We start from the raw sequence: 20,378 nt of genomic DNA, 5'->3' as shown, positions 1-20,378 counted from the left end.
TATATACTACTTTAGTTATAATATAAATTTCTTATTTTTTAATAGCTAAGATTACTAGTAGAATTCTACCTTCTTATTCAATAAAATCTTTTAACTTTCTGGCTGCTTTTAGTAGCATAGTTAGTAATTAAAATATATAGATTCTTCAAGCGTGGTTAAAATTGGTTGACGTGGCCACTCGCCCGGGATGGCCGCTCGCCCATGGATTACGTTAGTTACAATACAAGATGACTAATCTTGGCAGTTCCTAATTTGGAAAGGAGCTTATTGCTGGCCTCAGGACCGTCACTGACGTGAGCGTCTCTGCCTGGGAGAGACGTGTGGGGTACTGCTAGTAGTACATCAGACTATCGCAAGTTCACCTCTCCTCTACCTCTACTGCCGGGACGGCTTTGTGTCTGTCGTTCCCATCGAAAAATTCATTTTTTGCTATGGCTTCACAATCCACGTCAGCAAGTTCTGAGGCTCGCGAGCTGAATTTAGTATCCAACGTCGAATTTAGAATCGCGTTAGCAGATACAGATGAGAAACTTGATGTTTTGCTCAATAAATATCTGGCTCCTTTACTGCTAAAGTTAGGCTCTGAGAGCCTTGCAGTCCGCAACAAAGTAATTGCTGTGTGTCAGCATATCAACAACAGAGTGCAAGCTCCGTCTATTAAGCTTCCAGTTGCAGCTTTGCTGAAGCAATTTAAGGAACAAAAGTCCAAGCTCGTTAGACACTTCGACTTGATCTATATTCAACAAGGCATTGATCGCTTGGGAGCCAATGCAAGGATTGAGATTCTGCTTCCATTGCTCCAAGGGATTTCTGAAATTGGAATATCGACCGACGACCAAGCGGCTGTTGTGTTTAACCTTGTCTTACGACTTTTACCTCTCCTGAAGCTTCCGCCGAAGGACAGCACCGAAGACATACAACTTAAAACTCGACTAGGTCTATCCGACAAGGACACTAAGTTCTTGTCCTCATGGTTTGAAAAATTATTGATTCTCTTCCCTGCGGATAAGAACGCCTCAACTTGTCCGGGTTTATCCCCAGCAGAATACGCGTTCCTCAACAAGGGTGCTTCCGTATCCGAAACATGGAACTCGTCTTCACATGGGGGGTTGAATCTTACCGAGACTAAAGCTACGGCTCTAAGGTTTCTCGGTAGCAGAGCCTTCACAGACTCAGAGCGCTTTTTCCCTGCTCTGGTGGCGTCTGCGGACCCAAATTCCCGCCTGGCTGATCTTGGCGAGGAAATATTGAAGCGCTTCATACCAGCTCTTGAAGATACAGATGTTGTAAATCGACTGTTTACCTTGTACTTCGGTTCTGTGAAACCTGATGGCGCAACCCCGGCGCGCACTGCTCTACGAATCAAGATTCTAGTTCACTTGGGAAGATCAATCAGGGCTACGACAGAGACAGCTAATATCCTCAGGTTGATCGAAGAGGGTCTTCTCTCGGATGTTGCAAGATCTTCACAAGGATTGCAGGCTTCGAAGTTGCGAACGCAGATCTTTAGTTTTACCACGTGGGTTGTTCGCATCGGATCCCCCACGGACCTCAGGCAAATCGCGCCGAAGGTTATAGCAGGCCTTAGAGACTTTATTCAATCTCAAGGGTGGCCGAGCCCAGGGTCCAGTGGACAGAGGCTGCCTGCAACGGACCTAAGCTTACGAGGTCTTGCTTACGAGAGCATCGGTATATTGGTGCCGAAGGTAGATTTTCAAGTACAAGAGGAGCAAAATGCTATCTCGGGCTTCGAACTCATTAGGTGGCTTTTCATATCATTAGGCTCTGATGATTCCAGCGCACAGATCTTTGTGAGTATTGAACAAGCATTAGGAAGCATTCTTAACTCCTCGGTGGATAGCTGGGATACAGAGTTTCAAGAAAGTTTGCGACCTTTTTTGCTTCGTCAGATGAACAGCCTTCCGGGGGAAGAGGACTCTGTAACTGGGTTCAAGATTGTTCGTCGAACTCAGTATGCCGCTGTACGTTTCTCCAATAGGTTCTTGCCATATAGCGATGTCGTGGCTCGCTGGATCGATCTCATGGCCGTGGCATGCGGGTCTGAAAGGCATCAGGAAGTCATAGAAGAAGGCAAGAAAGGGCTGCACCCTTATTGGTATCGTCTTCTAAACCCAACTAAAGACAAGATATGGTTTACATCAGTGACAGCTGACTCACGCTCTTCATGGTTTAAATTTCCGAGTTTTTCAGAGGCAGCGCGCTTTCTCCTGGGTTCGACTGCGTCCACTGTTGTGCCAGGTCTTTCTGCACCAGAGATATTGTCAGGTCCCTATAAGAAGGCCTTCATCTACACAAACACTTTTCTTCGCAACATATTGCTTTGGGAGTCATTCTTGGGTTCGAATATAAGCACAGAAATAGAGCAAGATTGGGATATCAAATTGGACGTGCTTCTTACATCCGATGAACAAGCGCGGTGCGCTGTGAAACGCTACATCGAAACCTCCGACAAGGAGCTGTACTGCTATTTCTGACAAGTGCTCTCTCTGGCCTTAGCGGCGGGGCTCAAAAAGGCCTGTCGCAGTGCGGAGAAGACTTCATCGGTATTTGCTCTTTAGCTTCGAACGACATCGTTGAGCCCATGGTATCGAAGGTGGCCACGTTGAAAAATTCCCTCTACAGTAATGATCAAGAACTTCAGAACCTGGCAGCACGCGCACTTGGAATTCTCGCCTCTCACTCTGCATTTTCGGAAAATAACTTGAGGGAATTCCTTTCAGATCTCTCAGTTCCCATAGGGAGTTGGAAATTTGCCATTGGTGAAGTTGTGCTTAGAGTTCGGGGCGCAGTCCTTGCACTAGCGTATATCTTGAGCCGACTGGCATTCCGCAACTCTTTATATAAAGCACCCGAAACAACTGTCAACCTATTCATTCGCACGATTTTTGATATTATTAGGGACGCACGCGATTCTTTGCTTCGACAGTCCGCACAGGTTGCCATCGGGCAGTTGAGTCTTTCCGGAGTTTTGTCTACGACAGTACTTTCAAACGATGAGTGGGAGACGATCAACGATAAGTTGAAGCCGGACGCAAAGGCCGAGAGTGAAATAGCGATCACAGCAATGGGCCTCCTATCTTTGTCATTTTCGAAGGCTGGCCATAAAGACCCGCAGTTCACTAACTTCTTGAACTCCTTGTACGACCTACATGAAATCCGTAGCCCAGAAACACATTTCACTGTCGGCGAGGCTTTGAGTGGTGCTGCAGCGGGATGGACCTCTAAGTCTATGGCCACGGAATTTGACGTCGACGAAAAGCTCCCCACATGGCAACTCTCTGATACGGTATTAGCCGAAATGTGCGACAAGATCATTACTGATTGCGGTGCATCAAAGCCTTCTCTGAGAAAAGCGTCTTCCATATGGCTACTATGCCTGGTGAAGAATTGTGGTCACCTACAACAAATGCAGACCCGCCTGCGTAAATGTCAAAGGACATTCACACGTTTGCTCGCGGATAGAGATGAAGTGGTGCAAGAGACCGGGGCCCAAGGCCTAAGCCTTGTGTACGATATCGGTGACCAGACGCTAAAGGATGACTTGGTACGCGACTTGGTGGACTCTTTTACGGCAGCTGGCTCCAATCTTGGGGGAGGTAAAGTCAACGAAGATACCGAACTATTCGAGCCAGGTGCTCTACCAACTGGAGGCGGGTCATCAGTCAATACTTACAAAGATATTATGAACCTAGCCTCTGAGGCTGGCGACCCCACACTTGTGTATCGATTCATGTCCCTGGCTTCGAACAATGCCCTTTGGACCAATCGTGCAGCATTTAGCAAGCTGGGTATTAGCACTATATTCTCCGATTCAAGCGCCAATGGTTACCTAGCCAAGAATCCCAAAATTTACCCGAAATTGTTTCGCTACCGGTTTGATCCGAATCCAAATGTACAGCGGTCCATGAACACAATATGGCAGGCGCTGGTCAAGGACCCTACTACAATTATCAGTGATCATTTTGATGAAATTATGGACGATCTGTTGAAAAGCATGCTGATCGGTCGGGAGTGGCGCGTTCGACAGGCAAGTTGTGCTGCTATTGCGGATTTAATTCAAGGGCGACAACCAGAGAAATACTCTAATTATATGGAGGAAATCTTTCTAAAAGCGTTCAAGCTTGTAGATGACATCAAGGAGTCAGTTCGAGCGGCTGCTCTGAAACTTTGCCAGACAATAACCAACGCAGTGATCCGTACTCTGGAAACAAGCTCTACCGAGACAAAACGAGCAGATACTATGCTAGCGGGCACTATTCCCTTTTTATTGAGTGACAAGGGTATGGAATCTGATGTTCAAGAGGTTCAAGGATTTGCTATTGGAGCTTTAATCCAGATAATAAAGAAAAGTCCTGGTCAGCTGTTGCGCCCATTTGTTCCCTGCGTGATGGAACAATTCTTGAACTCTCTAAGTTCCCTAGAGCCACAAGCAGTCAACTATGTCCATCTCAATGCGGACAAGTATGGATTAACAGGCCAAGAGATCGACAAAATGAGGCTGTCCAGCATACGCACATCTCCAATGATGGAAGTTATTGAGCGATATCTGATAGATATGCTCGACGAAACTAGCCTGAAGGAATTCGCTGATAGTCTGGAGCGCGTGCTTCGCTCTGCAGTTGGACTTCCAACGAAAGTGGGCTGCAGTCGTGTACTAGTTCTCCTGAGTATGAGAACAGTCCTATTCCGCCCTTATGCGGATCGTTTTATCAAGCTTCTTGTAAAATACGTCGTTGACCGCAACGACACGGTCAGTGCATCTTATTGTACATCAATAGGCTACCTCATGCGACTAGCTTCAGATGACCGAGTGCTAAAAACAATTGAACATGCGAAAACTCTGTATCTGATTGCAGAAGACGCAAATCAGCGAATCATCGCAGCGGAAATTTTACACTCCACATCTAAGTTGTCCAACGACCGATTCATGGCATTTGCCGCGACTGCCTTACCTTTCATATTTGTTTCCAAGTACGATACTGATGAGCACGTCCAAGAAGCATTTGAGAAGACATGGCAGGATAATGTGGGCGGTAATCGTGCGGTATCGCTATATATAAAAGAAATTACCAGCCTTGTTTCAGACAATCTCGATTCTCCTCGCTGGATCATCAAGCATACTGCAGCATTGGGGTTTGCGAACGGCATCATGGCACTTGATTCCGAACTGGATATTGCTACTAGCGAGTACCTATGGCCTGTTCTGGAGAAAGCATTGGCTGGGAAAACATGGGATGGTAAAGAAGTTGTTGTGAAAGCTTTTGTGAAATTCACCAGCCAAGCAAAGAATCTATGGCTACAGAAGCCTCAAGCTGGTGATACAATGAAGGTAAATTCTTTCTGTTTTTCGTTCTCCCCTATTTCAAAAGTATTTGACCTAATGTACTTACCAACCTCTCAGGCAATCGCAATCAGGGAGGCTAAACGGATTAACCCAACATATCGCCCACATGCTATCACTGCTTTTGGTGGGATTGCTCAAGCGCGCCAAGACCTCAATTTGATGTCAGATGCTGTTGATATTGTTTCTCGGGTACTCAGTGAATTTGACGAGGGAGAGGACTCGATGGACATCGACTCGGGCAACGGTCAAAAGAACAAGTACTGCCTTGGCACCCCTTTATCCTGTCAATGGCTAACCACCAATAGACAAACCCGAGAGGATATTTTGGTGGCTTGTGTCAAATGCCTCTTGCAATGTATCAATCTAACATGCGCGGCATCGGCTGAAGGTAAGTCAATTCTCCCTCGCTTTGCCGTTATATAGGCTTTGCTGACTATATACACAGCTACCAACAGCTATGTGTCAGAAGTAAAGCGTCTTTTGCACGAAACATTGGATAATGGAGGCAGAAATGTGCAGATTGCGCTGTACGAGGAACTTCGCATGCTCTTCAGTAGAGCAGCAACAAAGGCTTTAGAATCACACGGCGAGAAACCTAAGCTGCGCGAACTGCAAAAATCCTTGGCGGCCCTGGTAGGCGAAATGTTGTCTCGCCAGGTAGATGTAACTGCCGAAGCAATCCGACGAGAACGTGCGCAGGCTGCAATGTCATTCATTACGCTCTGCAAACAACTCGATATTGGGCCTGATATCGATGGAAAACTGTGCGGGCTGCTGAAGACCTGGAGGGAGGGCGAAAGATCTGGGCCGGTGCAGCAAGTCCTAGGCCAAGCCTTGGAAAGACTCATGCAATGAAGCATGAGTGTGTCCACATCGCAACGAGCATTGGTAGCAGCTAGGGTCTACCGGAAGCATCCGAAAGGGCCACAACATTTTCAACTAGTGAGCGTCAGCCTATCAGAGGAACCCGAAGTGACGGACCGAACCTAGGGGCCACATAAGGTCACCGGTGCATCGAGTTCCTTCGCTCGATGATGATGAGATGCCCAAAAAAAATTGTCCCATATGCAGAATCAAGATCCTTCATGAAACAAGCATGCACCCATGAGTGAATGGTTCTGTTGAGCCGGTCAGCCAATCATACACGGGAATAAACCATTGGCACCTGTTTGTTTAGCACTGGCTTTTATATTTAGGTCCACTAGTAGAAGGCTATACAAATTGAAAACGGGGTCCGCCTGGAGAAGAAGATCCAGACCGGCCCAGGCGCGTGTCTCTGAGGGCCTGGGGAGCCCGCAACTCATAGGGTTTATTTCTGAGTGGTCAGTGCTATCCATGTCATCGTGCCTGTAGCATTAGCGTAGCCTGTTAGTGCCTGCGGGTCAGCATGAAGTGGTATTATCTACTACCAGTACTAGCTGTACTAGGGCTAGACCCCCGCCACTACAGAATCGTCCCTAGTAAGGTAGAAAATTTAGGAACAGACCCAACATGCGCAGAGGAAATATATTATGGGGAAGGGAGAAGAAAAAAGAGAGCGTTCTATGGGGAAATAGACTGAAGGAATGACTGGTATTGACTAACGTAGTTGCATCGTGCAATGGTAAAAAAAGCTTCCCGATTCGCGGTGGCTACGCTTGGTCTCCGGGAAACTGACTGGATACCTGATAAAGTTCCGCCAGGGGGGAACTTACTGCCATGTCATGAAAGACTAAAACCTACCCAACTGCCGGACCATTACCAGCTGCTAATTTAGTCTTAGTAAGGTGGAAGACATTGCTGACGCTGGGAATCGCTTTTGTTTACGGTATTGGGTCAGATGACATTGGTCCCGGGCTGACGTTTGGTTCATTTGAAGCATCATCTTGATCAATGTTGACTTCCTGGTGGAAAAAAAAAGTGACCCACCCAGAAAACATTTATATATATCATAAAATAAACAACGGAAAAGAGAGGGGAAAAGAATATACAAGAAACAAATGAAGGAAAAGAAGAAATCGACGAAAAGGCGCTGGGTCATCATCCGACCCGCAAGAATCTTCACCCATCCCACATGGTTGGCATCTGGCGCTCGGAATGCGCCATTCGTCCTGCTTTCTCTCTCACGCTAATGTAGATGCTGACTAGGGTACCAAAGCTGAACTCTTTCATCCAATCCGTCGCCCTCTAGAGGGGCAAACAAATATTGGGCTGTCCAGATGGGAGTTGCCAACGACCTTCCGATTTGTCTCTCAATTGAGGCCGTAAGGTACCTGAAGACCGCCACCACTACAAGGCTGGCTGATGCAGGAGGCTTTCTGGGTCTTGTCTGATGTTCGAAGCCTAAGCTTGTCTTGCAATGAAAATCTGTGCTAGGACTGTTGTTTCCTTCTTCTTCTTCTTCTTCTTCTTCTTCTTCTTCTTCTTCTTCTTCTTCTCCTTCTTCTTCTCCTTCTTCTTCTTCTCTTCAACCCATCTCTGACCAAAGGTCAAAAATGTAGGTACCATACATAGTCTGGTCTTGGTCTACCTGGCATTCTAGCTTCATCATTATATCATTCTACCGCTACCATCTCTTCGTGCTATTCTTGGCCTAGGCTTTGCATAGATTAAAGGCGGGTTTACCAAAGGTATCCGTCATAGAGTTTGACGCGTAAGTCTCAGATGGCCCCCCTGTTTTTGTACGAGTTGGGAGCTGACTCTCACTGATAGAAAATCAGATTGTCACGATGACCGTCATAAGTTTAGTGCGGTCGAAAAAACGGGGCAAGACATCGAGGAAACGCTCTTTGTGGCTACCCATCATCGCTCCCAAGGGTACAACAGCGAGCTCCAGTGTCAATCCTGCTGTACCTGTGAAGAATTCAATTCCTCGCTCTCATGGTCGGTTTCCACCAAGATCTCGGACTGGTTGCTGGTACGTTCGTTGCGCTAAGATTCTGATGGCTTGGTGGAAAAGTTCAGCTCATTTCAATTCTAGGACGTGTAGAGTGCGCCAAAACCCCCATCGCCATAATCATTTTTATATATATAATGAGCGCTGGCCTAGTTTGCTAACTTGCCTGATGTGGATGTAACAGAGCCGTAAAGGTGAGATGATCCTTGAATACTGCTCCAACAAGAAGAGGTCCATGAATGTTTGTAGTAACTCTCTGGGCGTACAGTAAAATGTGACGAGAAACATCCTCGATGTAATGTACTAAAAATTCTTTTCTTGGCCGACAGACCCAGGCTGATTTGATCAAGCAATGTACCAGATTGGGTCATGATTGTGACTACCAGCCACGCTTGTCCTTTAGAGACGATACCCGTCGGGTAATCGAACGGATGTCAGACGTGGAGACAGTTGGCAATCTTGTTTGGGACCGTGAGACTGTCTTCCATTTTCTTTTTGCCTAATGCTACGTACAAAACGCTAACATAGGCGCTACCAACAGCTCATATGTGTAGAACTGTCAGGCCTCCCTCTGCAGACTACGGATTACCAGATCTGCTGCCTTCCTTCGCGACACTCACATCTGACGAGGAACGGGAAAGGAAAGCTCAGTTGTCCATTCCCGGCACTTATACCGTTATCATCATGCCGGAGAGCTTTTCTTATCTTCCTGGACATGTCAATGAACGATCTGGGGAGCAATGCAGGAGCTCAACATCAAGTTCCTTGGTAGATAGTGGGCAAAGTAGCCAGCGGAATGACAATCCAGAAGTGAATGATCCAAATGTCGTCATACTCAAGACATTGCCTGACGCTAGGAGATACTTCTGTCCAGATCGCAGAGGTTCCACTCAAACGCTGGAGCCTGGTCCTCGAGGCTTCTCATATTCACCTACAGCCTCAGTATATTCAGCTGATTCGAGCACTCCAGACAATTTGTATACGCAGGGGCAAACCAAATTGATGGATTATGAGGCGATACTACTATCACATTTTCGCAATGTGGTATGGCCCAAACTTGTCCCCCAGGGGACCTGGTTAGATGGTTCAGACGGCCATGGACTGGGTGTCGAGGTTTTGGAACAAGAAGCTGCTATCTGCCCACCTGTATGCCGCATTTTTCCAGCTATCCTCTCCTATTCATAATGACTAACCACTCTATATAAAGCTTTTTCAAGCGGTGATGGCAGTATCTAAGCTCTGCCTAGATCGCCAAGGGAACAGTATAGATATGAGCGACTTGAATCCCCACCAGCGAGATTTCCCACTTCCACAGAATACCCTCCATCACAGCGACAATGTTCTATCTGACGGACTTTTTCTCACGCAATTTCTACTGCTCGTACACGAGGTAGTTCTCTTATAACTCCGGTATCTGAGATCTCGGGTACAGAAAGGCTGACATCCAATTTCTAAAGGCCATGGCTGCCAAGTCAGATGGGCCGAGCCTCTGGTCTTATCACATATCCCAAATGCTCGAGATTACTTTCATGAGGCAATCGGCCTTTGGAGTGGAGCGATTTCCGTTCGTCATCTGGTGGGTCTGCAACATTGATTTTATTGCCCTTCTCAGCGGTGCAGGTGCAGGAGACTATGTCAAAACGGTTTTAGAAAGCGACCTGCTCCCCTGGCCCGAGTCTCTTCTTTCCTCTATCGGCTCTAGTGGATCCGATGACATCGATTCGCATGAGCCTGAAAATCTAACATTACTGTTGCAGCTGTACAAAGACATGTTCGGGCTAGCTGTCCAGTTAGGGTTAGTTATTGCGGACATGAAAAAGCTGGGTGTATCATATTCATACCCCCCTATCAATCTACAGCAGCGGGGTATCGACCTACACGAAGATTTGGGGCGACTTTGGGACGCTTCAGATATTCGCTGCTGGGCCGAGAATCAAACAAGGCTACCAAAACAACAACAAAGGATTTTGGAGCAGGTTGGTCAAATTTCCCGTTGTGCTATCTCTCAGTCTTCAAAGCTAAGTCTGGTTCATCAGATCAATTTACTCTTCCATACTTCACTTCTCTTTTACTACACTAGCATATTTCCTGAGCAGTGCATTGGCATCGGCGAAAGACCCGAGCAGAAAGTGCATCACCATACGACAATGATCTTACAACATGCAGAGGCGATGATCGTGGATATCCAAGGTAGCCCTTTGCACTTCATCATCTTCCCATTGTTCCTGGCGGGAGTTGCGGCGGAAACAATTGATCTCAAAGTCAAGGCATGGGAACTGCTCTCAAATCTAGAGAGAAATGAGATAGGATATAATGCGTCTACGACGTGCTATATGCTCCAACTCGTGTATGAATACCAGATGCAGCAGCGATCTTATAATGGTGGCAGACCGTTCCCATGGACTGGCTGGATTGAACTCTTGACTGAACGTGGCTTTGGGTTCGTCAGTTACGGATGAGAAGGGGGATTGGGGCTGGCCTTTTTTTCTTTTTTTTTAATTTATTCCAAGGATTTTGACTCTTAATATTTTTTATCATTATTATACATATGCTCATCCTTCTAATGGAGAGGTTTCGTAATTTCAACCTGAGGCAAGCAGGACCCATGGATTTGCAGAGTTAAATCGGCTGCGGGCCGATCCTACATACAACAAACTACCTAATGGGTCGATTATAATTAGAAAGGTCTGCAAGAACATAAAATCGGATAGGGCAACAAGGAATTATGCAATGCGATTTGTTCTCAAAGGCCCCTCCAGAAGTGGCGCTCCAGTCTGACTGAGCCAATGATGATCGCTAAGCGTCTACACCAGAAACCCCTCGGCGGCTAAACCATGAGCTGGGACGCTGCGAGGTGATCGCCGAAGCATTTGGAACGAAGCTGCCTATTTTTCCACGGGACTATACTGCATTTTATTTATTCACACTTGTCGCCCCTTTCCTCTCCTCGTCGGATGAGGGCCTGAGGTGAAACCCAGTGACTTACGACTGCACGTAGGGTTCTCCAAACCGGTAGGTGTTGCTTTCTCCCCCGCATCTCTAACGGTGCGCCTTTTCGTTTCCTAAAGGTCCCCCCCGCTCTCGTTACCTCAATCACATTGACCCATGATTGGCAATATAATTGACTTAAAATAGGTTCTTCTTCCCCGGTTCACAATGAATCCCAGCAGGGGCCGTCAAGGCAATTACTCCGACGAGGAACTGTTCATCCATACTCCGGGGCGATCGCCGGTCGAGTCCCCCGTTGTTGGACCGCTGCGGATTAGCAAGAGAGACACCCCATCACCTGCACCACAGGGCGCTCCCCTTCCGTACCCTGACGACCGACCAAATCTCCAGAAAATGCGCAGCTCAAGTACCAGCCATTCAAGTCCGACGGTTGATGGTGGACGTACAGGCGGCTCCCCCACGAATCCAGACAACATGTCTTCCATGCCTGCTGCTAGCACCGGTCCATCCAGGTCGGACTATCCGGCGGCTTTACGGCCGCGGGATGGTCGCGAGCCTAAACCGGCTACTTTGGCAGAACGACGAGGCAATGTGCCGAAGCCCCTTCCTGAGTCACCCGCGGGTGACCCTCCGGACAAAGACGGGCTGTTTGTAACGAGATACCAGCGAACTCCTGCTCCACCAGCATTTGCCAACGGGACCCAGCTTGATGGGACTGTTCATCCGAACTACCGTCAGCAGTACTATCCACCTCCTCAGGCCGCAACCTCGTCAGGACCTTCCGTGAGGCCGCCGGCACAAAGCCTACAGACTCCTAGCAGTGCAATCAATCGCATTAGCTCAACAGCATCGACGTCGACAACTCGCGCCCAGCGTGGCTCCCCTCCACCTCCAGAAACCCCAATTGTTGAGCCGGGCCAACAGAGCGCATCGGACATTGAGGCACGCTATGCGGCTTCTGGAATCGCAGGCACTTCAACACTAGCAGGCTTGCAAGCCCCAAGCTCGGCGGCACAGAGAAGAGCCGAGCAGTATGTGGGTCAACAACCAACGAGTCAGCCGCCCGTCCAGAGACCATGGACGCCAACGGAGCAGCCAGGGAGTCAACCTCATGGACCACCCACAGTATATCAAGGCGCGGAAGTTGTGTCTACGGAGAACCTCCCTGGACGTCCTTTCTCTCCCCAATCTGTCGCAAGCTCAGGGCAGGCAGCGCAAGTTTTGCATCATCCAAGGATCCCGTCAAATGCTCTGGAACAGGATCTAGAAAGGATGCGCATAAGCTCTTCACCTCCTCCTGCATACTCCAGCGTATCCGGTCCGGCCGCGTCCCAAGGTTACCCAAATGAAAAACAGCGCGCTCAGACAGCCCCAGGTCATCAGGCTTCATCAGCGGTGCATCCCGCGACAATGGCGCCCATCAATGCAGCCACAAATTCTGCGGCACTCGAAGTTTCGGCTCAGGATCACCCGGCGTTTGCAAATGACTCAAGGCAAGAACAACCAGTAGAGCAATCCTTACAGAATGGCACGCAAACCGGCGTCCTGGATGGGCAGCAGCAGACAGTTCAAGAAACTCAAGCTACAGTGTTACCTACCTCTTCGGGAATCCCACCTGCCTCCCCCCCTCCACTTCCCGAAGGATGGATTGCTCATATGGACCCCAACTCAGGCCAGTACTATTACATTCACCTCCCAACTCAGTCCACTCAGTGGGAATTCCCCAAGGGGCCCACACCATTGAACCTCAACGAAACTCCTTTGTCACCGGTAGGAAGCATATATAGCAGCCATCCTCTCGCTTCACCGGGTTTGTCGGCCTTTGGTAAACCGTTGGCGTCCCCTGGCATTCCTCTGACTCCAGGTTATGAGAGTCTACAGTCACCTGTTGTTGCAGGGTTTACTGGTCCTCCACCAAGTAGTGGGGTGGATTTATACAAAACTGCACCAACGAATGGTGTTTACTTTGGACCATACCTGCGCTATGTCAATATGAATCTGGAGCATGGTATTTGGCTAGGTTCCATTCTACTCGTTACCGACGCCGCGCAGCCTCCGACGATTCATATCCATCAGAGCGTTGATTTGTCACCGAATCCGCGTCAATTGAAGGCATCCGCTATCGCCGTTCATCAAAGGTGGACGTTCTACAAGTACGACGTTGACTTGCAGATGGAAGAATCCGGCCCCGCAAAATGGACCTACGCAATCACGTCACATCTGGGCTGCACGCGCTACGAATTCTTGGTCGCTGGTCGACATGAAACGAATTGGCGTTTTATCACAACTTCGGGGAATGACTTTTCCCTCAACGTAAATGCTAATGAGCGGTCTCGTCTTGGGGGGGTGAGTTATATGTGGAAGGACATCATGCAGAAGCACAATGAAATCGGGGGGTTCCATGCTCAGCTGTGTCTGGGCGGACAGATCTATGCGGATAGAATGTGGAAGGAGATCCCTTCGCTCAAACAGTGGCTTGCAATCCGCGGCAAAGAGGCTAGGAAAAGCATGCCTTGGACTGCTGCACATGAGGAAGACGTCTCTCATGCATACTTCCATTACTACACTAGCCACTTCGATCAGCCTTACCTACGAGAGTCATTCGCCCAGATTCCTTATGTTTGCCAAATTGATGATCATGACATGTGAGTAAACGTCTCTCCTGAATAATACTGTAGGCTCGGCTGACGTCCGGTAGATTTGACGGTTACGGGTCGTACCCTGAACATATGCAGTTCTCGAATATGTTCAAAAACATTGGACGCGTTGGGACTGAGATGTATCTGCTTTTCCAGCACCATACCACACTTGAATTGCTGCGCAATACTAGCACCGACATGGATTTATTCACCATTACTGGCACCGGCTGGCATTTTGTTAAGTTCCTGGGGCCGGCCGTGGTTGTCGTTGGCCTTGATTGTCGGTCGGAGCGCAACCCACACCAAGTTGTCGCTGGACCTACATATCAAGGTATTTCCCCAAAGTTGCAATGCTACCTCCATCTGTACAGCACTGTTTGTGGATGATCTCCGTGCCCGTCATTTACCCACGCCTAGAGACTGCGGAACATATTGCAAACACTGTTGCTTCGGGTAAAAGAGCTGTTACGGGTGCATACAACGTCCTTGGAAAAGTTACGAGCTCTGTGGCGGGCGTGGTTGGCGCAAAGGAAATGGTAGGTTCTGGATTCGACTCTGTCAAGCGTGCTGTAGGCAAGTCTGGCCTTATGGGAGGCATATTAAGTCCGTTCGGAGAATTCGACCTGATGGACGAGCTCCGAGATCAGTGGACTCATGAATCCAAGGTGCGTTTGAAGATGTTCTCTGAGCCTCACTCTTTTTCAGGCCTAATAGTTCTATGTATATGTAGGACCTTGAGCGAACGTACCTCATTCGCACTCTCCAGGGCATTGCACATCAGAAGTTTCTCCGTATGACTTTTCTTTCCGGATCTGTCAACGTGTGTGGTGCAGGATTGGTCCACGATCCAGCCCATCCTTCTGACTACAAGACCATGTATCAAATCATATCGTCCGCGGTTGTGAACAACCCCCCGCCTTCCTATGTCATCAAGCTCCTTCACAGCAGCAACAAGCCGCTTTATGTTCCGGCAAATGGGCATCGTTCCTCTCCTTCGCAGCCTACTGATACGAAGGAGGACATGATGGAAATATTCCAAACCGACGTCACGGGACAGGCTCGTGAACACCGTAAGCTGATGGGTCGCCGGAATTACGCTGCCATCGTAGCCTATGATCCTGAAACTGTCAATGCGATGTATGGCCAAGCACCTGCGGGCCATGGAGACAGCCTGAATCTTGCCGTGGATTTTATGGTTCAGGGCGACGGATCCCATGGGACGGTTGTCAAATATGGGCCAGTCATTATCCCAAGCTTGGGGCATGTGAAGTGAAGTGTATTTCAGTGCAAACAAGGGTATTGTATTGTCTCTCTGCTTCCCCGCCTACCTTGCCATTTCGAGTCACAGTTTGTCGTATTCTCCCTTGGGGCCTGCTTCTCTTATTGCTTACTGCGTTCTGGGCATGATTCTATGACATATCCTACATTTACCATTGAGGCATACCTATACTACACGTATCCATAGTACTGCTTAAGTTCAAATTTTGTGTTTGTAATGGCTCGTTCTGTAAATACCCAGTCTTCGCCGTCTGCATTTGCTTAATTCTCAATATGCTACTAGCTATCTTGGTCAGGAATGCATTGAAATTAGTAATTAAAGGCATGCAGTGCAAGCTAACAGTAGGAATCACATTCTCTGCATGCTATATATAACACCCCTTGTGTCTCTGTCCAAAGCTTAGGGTCATTAACTCTATCTCTCAGTCAGTGGACCAGCAACTATGCATACATACAGGCAATCTAGTCGTCAAAGAGAATCTCTGAGTTAGTTCAAAAATCATGTACCTCCATATCGTGAACAATGCGCTCATGTCCATCAGAAATAAGACAAACAAAGGCTACAAAGACGCTTAGTCTCAATCACCCCCTCATTGCGCATTACCAATAATCTGTCCTCTAGTATGTTTCGAGCATCTAGGAGTAATGATTTTTTTCTTTGCCTGTTGGATCACCACCAGGAACGCAGAGGCCTATCCGCCAGAAGTAGTCTCGGTGAGCAAAGAATAGCTCCCAGAGTCGGTATCTGGAAGGAATAAGGTTCCACGGGAGACGAAGCGGTATCTGTTGCCTTTCGGCGTCGCTTTGAGAGTCCGTCATCGATGGAGATCTGTCGCTAACCACCTGATCTGTCAGGTCTGTCACTCTATGACGCCACTCGTGCTTCGCCGCATTCAACTTGATCTCGTGAAGCATGGCTCTCAGGTTACTTTGCTCCCCGGTGATACAGTGCGCATCTTTATTCCCATCGCAGAATATAACGTCGGATTCTGAGGGCGGGAGAACAGCCTTTGAAATGAATATTTCTCCAGCATGCATCTCGTATCCCCATTCTTCTAGTGGCAGGAGAGGCACAGGATCATCCACGTGAGTTACCCTCCGGAATTGCCACTGCTGAGCATTGCCTGATGATGACGCTGTCCCGAGCTTGAACGCCTCGTTAAGAAAATTGACAAATTCCTTGTTTCCGATTTTAGGCTCTCCAAACGTCGTCACCTGCGGCTCCCAGTCTCGCATTTGCATCTCAAGCCCCGCCAGCGCAGCAACTGCCCCACCAAGTGAGTGACCGACAAGCACCACTTTGTAGTCACGATACTGTTTCCTTGCTGCTGAAACATGTTTGAGGATGATCGGGCGGGTGTTCAGCCACGCGGCCAGGAATCCCGCGTGGACTGTGCAATTACGACACCGTAACAATTCCTTATCCTCCCGGCCATTAGGGTTATATGGTACGTACGCCTGCGGATAGGCTGAAAGATCGATTATAGTGTCTGTGATTGAATAAGTGCCACGGAAAGCAACAATTATGCGCTTTGCATGTGGGAAATGGGACAATGCGATGTAGCCGCACGAATCCGAGAGGAAGGGACCGGTGCTCCACGTCTAGCCAGTTTTGATGATTAGTTGTACCGCGATGTCAGAGGAGAGTCAAGGCCTTGAAACAAAGAGAAAAGAAAAGAATAAAGCAACTCACGGTGACCAACTCAAAGCCTGGAAATTCATTACACCGACTCAAACACCGGAACGGTTTCTGTACTCCTGTACTGCCGACACAGTACGACACGTCAACAATGCGCGATAGTTCTTCTAAAGAGGCAAATGTTTCGCGCGAGACTGTGTTGTCTGCTCTGTCGCTCTCGCCATATATAGAAGCTCCGCTTGTTCTAGAGGAAACCAGACTGGCAGTTGAGCACGCTCCGTATAGTAGGATAGATAAGACAGTGAGGGTAACTGTAAAAACTTCATCAAATTCCATCATCATCATAAAGGACAGCTCTGTCTTCGGGCCTCATGGTTGTTGTCATTGTTTGTCAAGAGACCGCAGTAAGGGCATCAATTCTGGAGATATGCGGCTCGTGACCTATAATCGGAGTGACGTCGAGAATCTGGGGAAGTCTATGCCTATCAGAGACTAGCGGGAGCCATGTATTGCACAGGTATTGGTATCTGTTACATACTACCAGAGTATGTTACGGCGGACTAAATCGAGCTAACGGACAATGTAAAATATTACCAATTTTACAAATACCAACGCACTTTATATTAACTAATTAAATCTATTAGGCTCTATCCCAAGTTTCAATCAATTATATACTCTAAATCAATTCTATACTTTTGGACTATTGACTAGTCCGGTCCCGAGATATTGACCGCCTTTAAGAATCTCCAAGAGATCCTGGATCTTGAGAGATACCAGTATTAGATGTTTAGGGATGCTAGAATTAGATACTCAGGGGTGCCAGTGCTATATCTCTATAGCCTTCTCTAGATTTTAGAGCTCTAGTATCCTGGCTACCCTAGGCTAGGGTTCCAATTCTGGGGGTGGTGGTGAGGTTCGGGGGCTTTTAAGGTGCGTGGTAGCTGTGGCTTTATGTAAAACGCTAGGATTTCGGTGAGAAATGCGGAAATTTGGTCCATTGTCTGTTAGCTCGCTTTAGTCTACCGTAGTATGTGCAACATCCCTGTAATTTTGATAGCACACTTAATCGACACTCAATCTACCCACCAGGTCGTACCATAAATCACTGTACAATTACAGGTTACAGGCTACACTATGGATGGGAGGGCCTTTCTCTTCTTTGTATTGCTTAGCTATCCATGTTTATGTATATACATGCGAGACTACCCCATCTTACGAAACTGGTCATATGTCGAATGATACTGAGCACCAAACAGACTCATTTGGTTCAACCTATATGGTCCAAATTACCACACGGCCATCAACACCACTCGCTGTTGGAAAAGTTAGTTTCAAGACTAATTGGCTTATGAATCGGCGTATGCAGACAGTCCCAAAACTTACTACTAAATTTGCTGACATTTCCGTTCGCCTCCTCATATATGCGAACAGTGTTGATAGTATTCTGATGGACCGTCTTGAGTTGGGTATCGGCCTGGGTCTGTCCCTTGAGATCCATTTGACGGAACATATTAAGAGCAGACTCCTCGCGAACAGCACCCGCACCGGAACCGGACTTGTTTTCGATAGTTCCTGTAAGCTGCCATCCATTCTCGTCCCCATGGAAGCGGTACGGCTCGCAATCCTATTCGAGTAAGTAAAACAGAGCGTTGACTGGGGCACGTCGAGTGAACTCACGTGGCCAGCAGCGATGATCTCGTTCTCTCCGTTCCAGATCAAACTATTGAACGGTAAGAAGCGAGTGGTGATGTTCAACATAGCCCGAGGAGGTTGGTCGGGTGCACTAGGGTACACAACAGTGACACTACTGTCATGTCCAGTGAATGCAAGCGCGTTTCCACTTGGAGAAAAGGACACTCCTTGAATCCATCCCGCCGAGTCATTCAAAAACTCTCCACATATAGTGTTAAATGGGAGACGTTCTCCCCAGGCGCTTGGCTCGGGGCGGGTATCAACACCCTTGATGTAACTGGAAAGAACTCTCGCGTGGGAATCAGTCGAGCCTGCAGCCAGAAGAACAGAGTTCGGATGCCAAGCAAGTGTGGTGATGGTACTCCGTATAGGCTTCTTCAGGTGTTTCGAAATCCACCAGTCGTTTTCTTCCTCAAAGTAGCAAACAGCGATCACACGGGCCCCTGAGCCAACAGCAAACTTTTGTTCGGATGGAGACCACCTCACAAAGGTTGCAGCTCTGTTGATCCGAAGCAGGACCAAAGTCGGTTTCCAGCCAGCGGAGGTTCGCTCCCAAACATATGCATTGCGATCTAGATTTAGTGATGGGTCAGAAGATAGAACAGGAAAGGGAATGGAAGCAAATACCCTGCGAACAGGTAACAATCCGGCCACTATTAGGAGCGATATCAACACCTGTCACAATCTTTTCATGGCCTTTGAGTTCATCGGTTAACGAGAACTTGTTACCCGCTTTCTGGTATAGCTCCACATTGCTGTCCCGAGCAACTGCAAGCGTTGACTTATCAGGGGAAAATGAGTGATCAGCAATGGGGTTATGAAAGAGGTGGTGAACTTCCGGGGTAGCCATTGTAGTCCAGACGACAGGAGGAGCTCTCTACTGTCGGTCAATTGTGAATACCGATTGCTTCTGAAATGGTTGATGCAGTTAACTGCGTCCCTGAGGGGACTTAACCATCAATGACGCGGCGAGTGATTATATAATATATCACATGATCTTCTCTCAAGCTGGTCCAATAGCACGCTAGATACTCCCGTACCGCAACAAATCCGCTGAATCCAGTATCACCGCCCTTATTTCTCGAATTAGCTCCTAAGAACATTCTCCTCTGTCTGGCCTTGCCCGCTACATCGCCTCATATTAAGCAACTTCAAAGCTTACAAGTGACAAGCAATGGCATCTAAAATAGCTCCTACGCGCAATAATCCTTCGGGCAAACCCGGTTCAGCCGCTGGTCTTCCAAATCAAACGTCAGTGAAAATCCCCTCTCCCCATATTCGACACCAGAGCTTCTGACGATCTTTCAGCCTCTATTGTACCAATCTTCCGGATAAGCTTCCCAAATATGACCTACGTCTCTCGCTCTATATGCTTTTTTCCACCTATGGTACGGTTCTAGATGTCGTGGCTATGAAAACAAAAAAGATGCGCGGCCAAGCCCATATTGTATTCAAAGACGTGCAAGCGAGTACTCAAGCAATGCGCGCTCTTCAAGGTTTTGAATTCTTTGGGAAGCAAATGGTATGTTTCACCCCATATTGTGCCATTAAGGACATGCCATGCTCATTCATGCGGGATCTAGAAACTTGTCTATGCCAAAGGTACATCGGATGTGATTGCTAGGCTCCGTGGGGCCTACAATGTGTCGACAACTATTTCTGCACCAGCTGGAGGTGCCTCAACGGATCTTCAAAAGTCCATCTTCAGCGGGCCTCCTGGTTCAACCGCATTACCCTCAAGACCCACTGAAATGAATGGGGAGGCTGCATCTCAGGGAGTCAAACGACCCCGTGAGGAGGAAAGTGATGAAGGAGAAGCCCCAATGGACGAGGAAAGCGATGTGCCCATGGAAGATTCGTCGGACGAAGATTAAGCTTTCCCGACCACAAACTGGCCGGGAAAGAGTGGGGAGGAACAGAGAACCCTTGCCAGGCTGTGCC

General features: G+C 48.1%; 4 protein-coding genes across 4 annotated transcripts; 3 read left to right on the top strand and 1 right to left on the bottom strand.

The window, feature by feature from the left end:
• Positions 1-431: 431 nt before the first annotated feature.
• ANOM_005826 (proteasome component (Ecm29)) lies at positions 432-6,220 on the top strand (the record flags this gene model as incomplete). Its single annotated transcript, XM_015551083.1, has 4 exons — positions 432-2,437; positions 2,500-5,350; positions 5,423-5,753; positions 5,811-6,220. The coding sequence occupies 4 exons, from the start codon at positions 432-434 to the stop codon at positions 6,218-6,220; spliced, it is 5,598 nt and encodes a 1,865-aa protein (XP_015406971.1).
• Positions 6,221-8,786: 2,566 nt separating this feature from the next.
• Positions 8,787-15,101, top strand: ANOM_005825 (WW domain protein; the record flags this gene model as incomplete). Its single annotated transcript, XM_015551082.1, has 7 exons — positions 8,787-9,386; positions 9,698-10,216; positions 10,277-10,684; positions 11,376-13,834; positions 13,888-14,159; positions 14,246-14,493; positions 14,559-15,101. The coding sequence occupies 7 exons, from the start codon at positions 8,787-8,789 to the stop codon at positions 15,099-15,101; spliced, it is 5,049 nt and encodes a 1,682-aa protein (XP_015406986.1).
• Positions 15,102-15,742: 641 nt separating this feature from the next.
• On the bottom strand, positions 15,743-19,350 carry ANOM_005824 (putative actin-related protein 2/3 complex subunit 1A; the record flags this gene model as incomplete). Its single annotated transcript, XM_015551081.1, has 5 exons — positions 19,065-19,350; positions 18,423-19,009; positions 18,129-18,369; positions 18,036-18,058; positions 15,743-16,708 (listed from the first exon to the last, which is right to left on the bottom strand). The coding sequence occupies exons 1-5, from the start codon at positions 19,285-19,287 to the stop codon at positions 15,743-15,745; spliced, it is 2,040 nt and encodes a 679-aa protein (XP_015406987.1). The 5' UTR covers positions 19,288-19,350.
• A 226-nt stretch (positions 19,351-19,576) lies between these two features.
• Positions 19,577-20,311, top strand: ANOM_005823 (U2 snRNP complex subunit MSL1; the record flags this gene model as incomplete). The annotated part of the gene is made up of 3 exons (XM_015551080.1): positions 19,577-19,688; positions 19,746-19,959; positions 20,021-20,311. Exons 1-3 carry the CDS (start codon positions 19,612-19,614, stop codon positions 20,309-20,311), a joined length of 582 nt encoding a protein of 193 aa, XP_015406973.1. The 5' UTR covers positions 19,577-19,611.
• Positions 20,312-20,378: the final 67 nt, after the last annotated feature.

Source organism: Aspergillus nomiae, assembly GCF_001204775.2.
Source record: "Aspergillus nomiae NRRL 13137 chromosome Unknown contig00130, whole genome shotgun sequence".
Taxonomy (NCBI): domain Eukaryota; kingdom Fungi; phylum Ascomycota; class Eurotiomycetes; order Eurotiales; family Aspergillaceae; genus Aspergillus; species Aspergillus nomiae.
Note: the sequence above shows the minus strand (reverse complement) of the source record. Positions and strands in the feature narration are given on the sequence as shown.